The sequence below is a fragment of the Vipera berus genome, assembly GCF_964194415.1.
Source record: "Vipera berus genome assembly, chromosome: 3".
Classification (NCBI taxonomy): Eukaryota; Metazoa; Chordata; class Lepidosauria; order Squamata; family Viperidae; genus Vipera; species Vipera berus.
Genome location: NC_138204.1, coordinates 58,323,773 through 58,336,307, shown reverse-complemented (window position 1 = coordinate 58,336,307; position 12,535 = coordinate 58,323,773). Strand labels below are relative to the sequence as shown.

The 12,535-nt window shown below is 38.3% G+C and overlaps 1 protein-coding gene across 1 annotated transcript in view; it reads left to right on the top strand.

Moving 5' to 3' along the window:
* Positions 1 to 10,811, top strand: part of GPBP1L1 (GC-rich promoter binding protein 1 like 1) — a 40,382-nt gene extending 29,571 nt beyond the window's left edge. Inside the window, exons 6-12 of the mRNA XM_081324565.1 lie at positions 1,417 to 1,489; positions 3,448 to 3,641; positions 6,857 to 6,997; positions 7,125 to 7,283; positions 8,364 to 8,485; positions 9,614 to 9,716; positions 9,920 to 10,811. Coding sequence (XP_081180691.1) covers positions 1,417 to 1,489; positions 3,448 to 3,641; positions 6,857 to 6,997; positions 7,125 to 7,283; positions 8,364 to 8,485; positions 9,614 to 9,716; positions 9,920 to 10,069 — 942 coding nt within the window. The 3' untranslated portion in view covers positions 10,070 to 10,811. The remainder of the gene's footprint in view (positions 1 to 1,416; positions 1,490 to 3,447; positions 3,642 to 6,856; positions 6,998 to 7,124; positions 7,284 to 8,363; positions 8,486 to 9,613; positions 9,717 to 9,919) is intronic.
* The last annotated feature ends 1,724 nt before the right edge of the window (positions 10,812 to 12,535 follow it).

The window sequence follows — 12,535 nt, the reverse complement described above, 5'->3', positions numbered from 1 at the left end:
CTGGGTCACATGACCACAGTTTGGGCTCTCAGCAACCAGCCTGCATTTACAACCATTTACAGTGTCCCCATAGTCAGGTGTCCATGACTTACAGTGGGTTTTTTGCCAGAAATTGTCCTTCTGATTTTCAGCAAAAAAAATGGCCCCCAGCAAATAATAGATTTGCTTAAGCACTGTGACATTTGCTTTATGACTGTTGTGTTTGTTTAGCAACAAACCACAAAAGTTGTAAAATTGTATAGTCATGTGACCTTTACAACCATCACAACTTGCAACTGAAATCGCAAGCTCAATTACGGTCATAAGTTGAGGACTACCGTAATATTTAATTTGCAAATGTAACTTAGTTTAAATTAAATTTTGGGAAACACATGCACACTTAAAACATTATATAATTTCATGTGTTGATAAACTATTAACTCAGTTATGTTACGAATATTCTCTGAAGTTTGGCACTCTAAAGAGCAAATGTTTCCACTTTTCTACCGTTGGAAGGTTAACAATACTGATTAAGTGATGGTGGAGATGCTTATACAATCCACAATTTCTTTTAATCAGTAGTGTAAAATTATCAAGGAATGGACAACTTTTTTTTATTATTGCAAAGTAATTCTGGAGTTCAGATACATTATTCCTACTTTTGTGAGGTAGGTTAGGCTGAAAAAAATTGACCATTGAGAGGTTTTTAAGCATGGTTTCCCCAACATCTTAATCCTAATGTTATACTGGTTTTCTCCATATTGTATTTCCTGAAACAATCTGTTATTCAGGAAAATGGAAAATTGAAGAAGTGGCAGCTAGTAAAGAAATTTGTTTACCTAGAATATTTTTATTCTTAGTTGCTACAACTCAAGCATATCAGTCACATCATCTGTTAGTATACTAACTTGTTGAGCAAGGAAAAAAAGGTTGAGAATATAAGCTGTACATCAAGGGAGGACACCTATCCAGATAATAGTAGGAGGGGATCAGGACTTTCTATTCATTTTTCCAGCAGAGTTGGGGAGACTTTATGCTTCTAAAAATGATGTTAAATTGATATTACAGAGTATTCTATAGTTTCCATACATTTCCTGCATTCCTATCTGTATAGGAATCAGCATCAGTAATTTTGTAGTCATAAATAGAAGGACTTCAGGTGGCCAAGATTTTTTCTCCTAATTGTGCACCAAGTGTCACCCGGCTTCAGAACATTTATAATGGTTTCTTATGGTTTTAACATGCAACATTTTTCTCCCGTCAGAATCCATTACAAAACAAATACTAGATTCTGTGTACGTAAATTGACAGAATGTTAATATATGTAGAGGGCATAATATTGGGTCAAATGCTTATTATTAGCTAGGAAATTTAATGAAATTGAAAGTCTGTAACAAAACATGAAATGTGCGTGACTTTTTGCTGTGCTTGTTACAGCCATCGTTGAATCCAGAAGCTGGAAAACAGCACAGCCAGGGTAAACCAGCTGGAACTCCATCTGGTGTTTGGGGTAGGTACTGAGGCGTTGGCAGAGAGGTGTTTTCTGTAGTTGTAGAAATAGTCTAATCTTGTTCTATTTGGTCTATAGTCTGTTTAAAAACAACCAAGTAAATTTCTCTTTTCTGTGTTATATTAGAAATTATACTTTAATAATAAACTGTAAGAGGCTTGCCTATTTTTAGGAATGGTAGAATACTGTGCAGAAACTAGATATGGGTACATCGTCCCATTTTCTCCCAGATTGGCATTAGTATTGATTCATAAACCTCAGACGTTTATGCACACTCAAGAAATGCATAAAGAACCTAAGCACTAGAAGTTGTAGAAAAGTGCTTTTAAGTATCATATTTATTTAGTTGATGTTGGATGATGTAAATTTCATAGGTCCCATAAATGGGGGGATTTAAAGACTTCCATAGCAGAAGATTTGTAGAAAGTCATCTTACTTAAGAATGGTCCTTAGTGGTCAGTGTAAAGTTTTTCATACTTAATACCTATAATTCCATCCATTCCAAAAATGAAATTCTTGTGACCTTCATGTGGACGATCATGTATTATCATCATTATCATTATGTATCATTATATGTATTATCATAGAGATGCTGCCCAAAATGTTTACATAAAGGTCATGAGGTACATGGAAGAAGAGAGCGCTACATCGGCATCTTTGAGTAGCTGCATGATCCTTGATTCATTCAGAACTGACAGTGCCTCAAAAATGTGAACTGACACTCCATTACTATTTTTTTCCTACATGTTTGTTTCAGACTGGATCGCTGAAACTCTGTTCCATGATCTTCAGAAAACCTATAACAGGGTTTATTTTTAACTACTTTAAAATCAGAATTCATATTAAGAGCAAAAAATTGTTGTATAAGCTTTTTCAGCTAGGTCCTTCAAAATAGTGAAGTGCTTTTTCTAACAGCCGCCATGATCTTATAAAATAGAAATATTCTAAATTAAATGCTTTGATTCTAAACACAGTTGCCTTGAAGCTTTAGAGGGCCATGGATAAAGCAGGTTACCTGGATCCTTTCTAAGTCAGGTTTCAGGAAGGGGTTTGCACCTGAAACGGCATCGATTGCACTTTTGGATGTCTTCTGGAAGGAGCAGGATGGGGATAGCATGTCAATTCTTACTCCCCTTGATCTCTCAGCAACTTTTGATACCATCCACCATGGTATTCTGGACCAATGAGAGGGGTTAGTACTGAGGGCAGAGTGTAATACTAATTTTCCTTCTTCCTCCAGGGTCAGCTCCAGTCATGGTTGATGGGGTGGGGGGAGATATCTGCCTGACAGCCTCTCTTATGTGGGGTACCTCATTAGTCCTGTCTGAGGAGCAAGTGGTACTGTGGGCAGGAGGGCCTTTGCACAGCTTTGCATTGCATATTGTGATCCTATCCATATCCAGAGGCAATTCATATGGTCACTTATGCTTTGGTCACATCCTGAGTTGATTATTGCCATGCACTTTACATTTGGCTGCCCAAGAAGAACCTTAAGAAACTTCAGTTGGTTCAGAATGCAGCCCAGGCAATTATAGATTTGTTATGCCCACGTTCACATTTGTTCTGCAAACTTCTGGATGCAATTCAAAGTGCTGATTATTACTTAAAAAGCTCCACATGGCATGGAGCCAGGGTATTTGAAAGACCATCTCCTCCAATCATTTCTACCCATCCTATTAAGTTGGGCAGGATTAGTATGTTTAAGCCTTATGCAGGTTTTTGGTACTCGAACAGCACTATGTTCAATTGGGCATAAAAATAAGCTTATAAGATCATAAAGATATTCTTACAGGACTTCTTAAAAAACAGATTTATTTAGATTATTGTTAATTATAGGGTTTCCAAATTCAGCCCTGATAACTTTTGCACTGATTTAACGTGAGCAGGTGCAATTGATGGAATAGTATGAATTCATTTTTTTGTTGAAATACTAAGCTTCTTCCATGTTGTTTTATTAGAAAATCCTCCTAGTGCCAAGCAACCTACCAAGATGCTGGTCATCAAAAAGGTTTCAAAAGAGGACCCTGCTGCTGCCTTCTCAGCTGCATTCACATCACCAGGACCTCAGCTTTCAAATGGCAACAAGACAACCCCGATTGTCCCGAGTGTCTACAAAAATCTGGTTCCTAAGCCTGCAGCACCCCCATCAAAGGTACACAGAATACTAGTGCAAAGCTATTATACTAGTAATAGGGACGATTGAAATTACGTTATAGTAATATAGTAATACAATATAAATATCTGTGCTATACTAATAGCGCAATCAAGTGCATTCTTTGTATAAAAATAAAATACTAACAGTATAGGAGGATCCATGAGGTCTTCCCGGTCTTTACTATTGGAAGCTTGATTCAACTTTTTTTTATATTTTCGGTTAGCATTGTGTAGATATTTAAAAGTAGATGGCCCTCTTTGAAGTTCTTGGGAGAAATAGGTTATCCAAACCGATTTCAGTTGGAAGTTCACACCAGGGCTCAGTACAGAGACAATATTGGTTGCACTTACAAATGATTTTTGGCAGAGCTAGACTGGAGTGGTGCATCAATCCTTGTACTCTTTGATCTCTCAGCCATGATAGTATCAGCAGCCATATCCTTCTGGACTAGCTCTAGAGCAGTGTTTTTCAACCACTGTTCCGCGGCACACTAGTGTGCCGCGAGATGTTGCCTGGTGTGCCGTGGGAAAAATTGAAAAAACACTGACCTAGGAGACAGCGGTGAGAGGAGGAGGAGGAGGAGGAGGAGGAACAGCCGCGGGCGGAGCGGCGCTGCAAGACTCTCTGGCGGGGAGCGCTGGGCACCGGAGCCTTGGCTAAGCTGACGGCCCTACTTCGCTGGAAGCAAAAGCCCAGGAAAAGAAGTGGGCTCGACCTCTCTAAGCACCAGGGCTCCACGGCAGCGTAGCTCCGCCCCCTTCTCTGGCTTCGGAGGGTCTCTTGCTGAAGAGAGAGAAGCTGGAGAGAGGCGACCAGCTCGCTTATCGGAAGAGGACGGACGGGCGGCCAGCCTGGCTCGCCTGAGCTGTCGCGTGGTTGGTTGCCTGCAACGTTCGAAAAAGCTCTTCTTCCCCAGCACGCGCCGCTTACTCCTTACTCCCCGCGCGGCTGAGGATGCGAGACTCCCACCTGGTCGGCTGCCTGGCTCCGCTTTCTTTGCTCGCCGCGACCCCTCGCCCCAGCCCAAAATAGAGGGATCTGACCGTTTCGCTCTTGGAGGCTTTGCTTGCATCTGAAAAATTACATGGCTGATTTTTTTTTTAACCTGTCCTTTTGATACGTTGCATAATAAAATGTCCTTTGGACCAAAGCAATTAAAAACCTTTGGGGTTTCCCCCCCCCTGGAGTGAAGTGCTTTTGATGGTAAAGGTGAGAAAGAAAGAAAAAAGGAAGGGAAAAAAGGAGAAAGGGGGAAGGGGAAAACGGAGGGAGAAAGAAAAAAAAGGAGAATAGAAAAGAAAGAGAGAGAGAGAGGAAGGGAGGAAGGAAGGAAGGAAAAAAAGCAGGAAGAAAAATTAAAAAGAAATGCAAGTAGCTTCCAGTTTCCACAACAAGTAGAAAGCAAGAAATTGAGAGAGGGAGGGAAAGAAAGTGGGAGAGAGAAAGGAAGGAAGGAAGATAAAGAAAGAAAAGAGATGGAGGGAAGAGAGGGAAGGAAGGAAGGAAGAAAGAAAAGAAGAGAAAAAAGAAAATACAGAAAGATAAATTAAAAAGAAATGCAAGCTTTCCTTTTCCTTCACAGCAAAAACAAACAAACAAAAGCCCCAAAATAAAATAAAATAAAATAAAGAGGCTAATAATAATAATAATAATAATAATAATAATAATAATAAGAAGAAGAAGAAGAAGAAGAAGAAGAAGAAGAAGAAGAAGAAGTAGTTGGAAGGGACCTTGGAGGTCATCTAGTCCAACCCCTTGAGAACACAGGCCATCCTCGACTTACGACCGTTCGTGTAGTGACCGTGGGGAGGTCCAACGGTGCGGAAAACGGTGGAGTGCCTCGTGATTTTTTTCATGAAACAAGTGTGCCTTTGCCCAAAAAAGGTTGAAAAACACTGCTCTAGAGGCTTGGAATGGGAAGCATGTATTGCAGTGGCATGCCTCTTCCTCTGTAGTTGGTTACAACTAGTGTTGACAGGGAGAGATTGCACCTGTGGCCCCTCACTTGTGGGGTGCCTTAGGATTCAGCGGTCTCTTGTCTTGCTGTGTAACATCTACATGAAATTGCTGGATGAGAAGTTTAGTATAATCAGCATACTTTACATTTCAACCCCTGATGGTGCACGTCAAATTGTTGAGGTACTGTCCCATTCTCTGAAAACTCTGTCTGGATGGAGAGGAATAGCTTTCAGTTCAATGCCGACAAGATTGAGTGGCTCTGGCTGCCTGGGTCCCCCTGAGTTGGGATACTTTCGCTATTCCTCTTGGATGAGGCTGTACTTTGGCATTCAAGGCAGGTGCACAACCTTGAGCTCCTAGACTTAACAGCTACTTCTCAGAGCAGGTGGCAGCTGTGGCCTGGGGGACTTTGGTACAAGTTCATCTTGTGCACCGGTGTGCTCCTTTCTCAGTTAAGAGTCCTTACAGTCACCTGTGCTCTGCTTGCCTCACAATTGGACTTTTGCAATCTCTTCTACATGGGGCTATCCTTAAAAGATCATCTGGAAGCCACGGCTGGTTTAAAATGGAGTGGTATGAGCAATAATAGCCACTACTCACTCTGCTCGTGTCACAGAAAAGCTGCATTGGTTACCACTTGGTTTCCTGGTGCAAGTTCATGGTTTTTAAAGCTACTTATGGCATAGGGTCTGGTTATCTGAAGGACTGCTTCTCTTCCACTGTTTCTGCCCGCCAAGTACATTCAAGCAGATTCAAAAGGAAGCATCTCTTCAGAGATACGGTTGACAAACTCATTCTCCTCAGGTTCCATAAAGCTCTTAAAACCTGGCTTTGTTGTGAGACCCTGAGGTAAATGCGAGTGGCTGTTTTTAATCCAGGCTGTCCTATTTTGCCTGTTTTTCATTGTTTTAAATGGTATTAGAATTTGTAAGAATCTATTGGAGTGAGTGGCCATGACAAATTTAACAAAATTAATAAAACATTTTTCTTCACTTTCATTTTCTAGCATTGTTTTTTTTTTTACTTTGACGGACAAAATATTTGGGATTGTTTGTTATTTTTCCAAATCATTTGATATTCTGTTAGCTGTTATTAGGATCTGGAATATAGCTATGTCAGATAAATGTATGACGGGGATTCCAAAAGGGGCATTTTAAATAGGTGGAGATTTTCAGAAGACAATATTTTTACTAAGTCAATATTGATTTTATGGAAATGTATTGCTATTGTTACTGTACATTTCTTCATTGTAGCCAAATCAGTGGAAATCTAACCGAAGTGAACATAAACCAAGCTCACTAACCTCCAGCCGTGATTCAGCTTTTACCAGTCCTGTGTCTGTAACCAAACCAGCTGTGTTAACCAGTGGCTCTGTTCTCACCTCTTCCAAAGAGGTAAGTATGTATGATGGATATGAACATGCTATAAATCAGAAGGTACTTCAAAAATTAACCAATTTTGGCTCGCTCTAGCAAATCATGAATTATAATAGATTTAACAATGCAATTACTCTATTCCCAGAGTCCCTCTAGTACCACCCCTCCTATTGAAATAAACTCCTCTCGCTTGACAAAGCTGATGCGCCGCACCACAGATAAGAAGAGTGAGTTCTTAAAAGCTCTGAAGGATGACAGGAATGGAGAATTGCCAGAGCGCCATGAGAACAACAAACTGGAGGATGTAAGGGTTCCATGTCTTTTTTTTAAAAAAAAAATAATGATGTCAAGAGTTGTTTTTAAATAATTTTCTAGTATTTCTTGCATGCATATTTAGTAAATTTGGTACTTTCCCCAAGTGCTAGCGTATGCATCATGATTCTGGTTTCTGTCATGTATAAAATGTGGGAAATAAAAAAATGTGGCAAATATTAATGATAGTTATGAAGATAGGATACTATTTATATTATTTATATTATTATTATATAGATACTATTTTCTTTAAGACTTCGTGCATTTTTTTGCAACAGTACAGAGTTACTTTCCCATACATTAGTTCAACAGATGGGAATTCTCAATTATTACAGTGACTGTGGACTTTGTTACTATTTTTTATTCTTGATCCTGTGTTATAAACTCATGCAGACCGTTTTCATTTAACTATGATAATTGGGAGTAGTAATTCCACTGCTGAATGATGTGATTGTAAAATGCAATATCATGTACCGTAACCAATTTACGGCAGCAGTTGCAACAGAACTGCTGTCAATAAGGAACTCCCACATGGCTAAGTGCAACAACATGTGATAACAATTTATGACACACAGACACGCTCACGCTTCCTCAATACGAGAGATGCTGCAATGACCACAAGGACTGGTTATAAGTTGTCTTGTTCAGCATTGTTGTAACAGTTGATAGATAAGCAATGGGATATAGGATGAAGAGATAAATGTTTGTAACTTTAGACAGAGTGAAGTGTTACTAAATTGGTTTTATACTTGTGATGAAGGTTGGAAGTCACCTTTTTTATTATGTTTCTCTTTTTTCTTATACTTTTTACTCCTATATTTTAACTTTAGTTTGTATTAGATTTTATTATTATAATCACAAGTCTTAATAAAAATATATTATAAATTAAACTGTAGAACTACAGTAGCTATTAGCATTTTTTGATAGTCAGTTGTTTCTAAGCGTTAGTTTGAGATTCTTAGCCTCATCATAAAGCCTATACCTCAGCATGTAATTTAGAAAACTTTCTGAAATACATTGATTTGTGCTATTACACAACTATGATTTTGATGTGTCTTTTGTTCCTAACTAGGTGGATGGTGGCAGTACAGCAGAACCAAAGGAAAACTGGGAGGAGAACTGCCATCAGAATGGGCTTTCTTTGCCTTTGGAAGAGGGAGAGAATCTTTCTCACTCTTTAGAAGCAGAACACAGGTGAGAAAAAAGGCAATTGGTCTGGAAAATATTAACCCACCAGAAATGTATAGAAATCAATAGAGGTTTAACCAGCTCTAGAAGAAGAACCTGTGGTTTTTTGACATAGCCCCATCACTCCATGTCATCCAGTACAATACAATAAAGGTTTTTGGCTTCTTGTAATGAACATTCTTCTCTTCTGCTATCCACATGATACCCTGTGATTGATACGCTCTGATGAAAGCATTGCCTTTTTGCCATTTCTTATTGAAATGTTTCACAGGAGAGGGAAAGGAATGCCCCTCCTTATTGATAAGGCAAGAATAATTCCATGGAAACAGTCTTTAATGTCCTAATCATATATTCCTCAGTCTTGAAACCTGCATGAGGTTTGAATTGAGGGACAAGTCAATCTGGCTAAAGAGCTGCTTCATCAGACACAGCAGAAGGATGACATCTGCTTCTACACAGTCCGTCTTAGCAAACTAGAATGGGGTGAAAGTAGATTTATCTTTTTCTGCTTACTGTCAAAGAACCAAAACAATAAAGACTTTGTTTAAAAACTGTCTTCTTATTTCTTCAATCCTGTCAAGTGTTAAAACAAGTGTACAATGTAGCATAAAACGATTATTCAAGTATGTAATTTTAAGTTGAGAACAATAGTTTTACTGTAGTTAAAGAGGACACAAACAGGATTTTAAAAAAACTTTACCACCTTAATGCAGGATTTCTTAAATTTTGTAGTTCTGCTCTTTCCAAAATAGTTGATGAACTTCTGTGACATCACCTCACCATGAATAGAACAAATTATTTCATTAACAAGACATAAGCAACAAATAAATTTTAATAGTTAAATCACAGGGTCCTCAGACTATGGTCTTGCAGTTGTCCAGGTGAGCTTGCAGACAAAATGAGGAACAAAGCCCAAAATAAGTTTTGACAGTGCTCCCACTGTCTATGCAAGGCTGATCAATATAAAAATAGTGATTCCCCCCTTATATCCAATTGTTTATAATCTCCAAAGAGCAATATTGTAAAATAGCTGGATTTTTTTGTGCTTTAAAAGGAATAAAATCACTTTTCCTCCCTAATGACAATCTTTAATCCAGTCCCTTTTCTATTTATTCTTTACCTTTTCCATGCTAGATTACTGAAAGCAATGGGATGGCAGGAATATCCTGAAAACGATGAGAATTGCCTTCCCCTCACAGAGGATGAGCTCAAAGAGTTCCAAATAAAATCAGAGCAGGTATGTTCAACTGCTTACTCGTTTTAGCATCATTTTATTTTTTATAACTCAAGTGTTGAAACCTCTGAGAACATTGACTACAGTAAACTATGAGGTCAAAATTAAATAATTTTGTTTTGGTGCATCTGAGAACAATAGATTTTTAGTTTATTTTGAATGAAAAGGAGAAACAAGTATGAAAATGTTATTTCCTTTGTCTCTAGCTAAGAAGAAATGGCTTTCGGAAGAGTGAATTTCTTCGAGGCCAAGGCAGCAGTCAACTATTCTCCCACTGGAGAAGCACTTTTAAGACAGAGTTTGAAGAGTCAGATACAGAAACAAGTAGCAGTGAAACTTCTGACGACGATGCCTGAAGATGGGCACCAAAAAATCCATAATATAAAACCAACCCAGCAAACTCAGTTTGTAGTTCAGCACATAAATGTTTGGGGTTCGAATGAAGCAGAGTTTATTCTATCTCAAGTCTGTTCAGTTTTTTATTGTTGAAAACTTCATGCACAAGGGAAAGAATTATATCCCAAAGAAGAAAGCTATTGGCTTACTACTTTTTGATTTTGCCCTTCTGTGCTTCAAGGAGAACAATCCATTCCGCCTTCTGGAGCAAGGCATGGGTTCAGTCTCATCAGGAGCAGGATGCAAAAGACTTAGGTTGGGCAACCACAAGCTTCTCATACTGCCGTCCACATTGCAAAATGTCGTGCGGCAATAATGTGCTAAAACAATCATTGTCAATGACAAAATGGCTACGGAAGTTCTAATTGTGTTAAATTAATGCTAATAACATGGAACTTTTTTATTTTTTGGCGGCTCGGGGAGCTTCATCACTTAACCAGGCGTGTTTGGTTTTTCTTTTTTTGGGGGGGTACAGCTGTAAAATATTTGGATATAGGAATTGTTTGTGTTCTTGCAACCTTGATATTCAGGGTGGATTGTTAAAATATAAAATTTTTGTGGGATTTCAAAGATTAAGATTATTTTGATAACATTATTTACAGATTTTAAAAAGTGACTATCACATTGAGTCTGTATGAGGGGGAAAACTACTGCATCAAAAGATAACTAACTTGGAATAAATATTTTGCATCAGTTTGCCAATTCTGAGTCTGTCATTTCTCAAGTTATTAGTTTAGATTTCTTAAATAAGATCATCTTGTATTTCAATCTTCAGATAGCAGTAATTTTTCAAAGCAGAGATCTAATTTGCTTTTCTTGATGAATAAATGAATCACTCTAGTCCTATAATGTAAGTTTATATTTAAAAAGGATATCTATAAAACAATATGAATTTCTCATCGGTAATGAAAAAGTTCACATTAAGTATATAACAAAACTGATAAATTGGGCAGTGATTATCCTTGTATAAATCTAATGTTTAATTTCTGATACAGTACACAAGGAGCATGGACGGATAGTAATGCATGTGTTGCTTTTGTCAAGATTCACTAACTTGTAATATTTTAAGTTTTAGCATTTGGACATTTAAAAAATTGGTTTTCTATCAAGTGAAGTATGACTTTAAGGGCAAGTTTGTATAATTCTCTTTGGAATAATATGGAAGCCATTGCTTTTGCCTTCTCCCAGGATGTTTTTTTTTCCAACTTTTTAATATAGGCTATAGTCCTGGAATTTCCTGGTAATTTTCTATCCAAATACTACCCAGGTCTATCCCTTAGTTTTGAAGATCATTCAAGGTTGGCTATAATTAAATTCCCACAGACGAGATGTTTATGAGCACATCCATACTTCAATCTGCCAAATCTCCCAGACTGTACTGGCATATAGCCGTAAAGGTCAGCATAACGTTATACAATGGCTGGCATCCAAAGCACTACATTCCTAATGGTCAAGGAACAAGACACTTACTAGAGCCCACTGATTGTTTTAGGACACCAAAGTGGTTTTTGCTAAAAAAAATTAATAATTTGCCAAGCTAGCAATCATTAGGATTAAAGGAAGACAAACAACCTACAAAGTATTTAATTTGTAGAGTCAGTCTGACTACTGAACATAATAGAAACCAATAAACCTCAACTTCATGCAGCACTCTCCTTGCCAGCTAGGCAAAAAGCATCTTGTGTGATGCAAGTATTTCAAAATGCATGTTAAAATTATAATGGGGTACGGGGTTTGGAAAGAATACATTCTTCTGTAATTGTATTTGGATTAGGTTTTTTTAATGTTGACAGTGCTGCATTAGTAAACAGTTCTGTATCCTAAGATCATAATAAAAGTATATTCATGTATTCTTTCAATTTTTAAAATTTTTAATTTTTAAAATTTTAAAATTCCTTTAAGAGATGCAGTGGCTCAGTGGGTTAGGACGCTGAGCTTGTCGATCAGATGGTCAGCAGTTTGACGGGTCAAATCCCGAGTACCGCATAACAGAGTGAGCGCCTGTTACTCGTCCCAGCTTCTGCCAACCTAGCAGTTCGAAAGCACGTAAAAATGCAAGTAGAAAAATAGGGACCACTACGGTGGGAAGGTAACAGCATTCCATGCACCTTTGGCGTCTAGTCATGCCAGCCACATGACCACGGAGTCGTCCTCGGACAAGCGCTGGCTCTTCGGCTTTGAAACAGAGATGAGCACCGGCCCCTAGAGTTGGAAACAACTAGCACGCATGTGCAGGGGAACCTTTACCTTTACCTTAATTCTTTCAAGTGTCCATGGACTATGTCACAAAGATTGCATAGTAAGCACTACACACAAAAGCTCCTAAAGCAATTAGTCATATGCCTCCAAACATTCCTGTAGTTGAAGAATCCTTAAGTGGGATGCACAAACTACTTCCATGACAAAAAACACGTAGAATACAACTT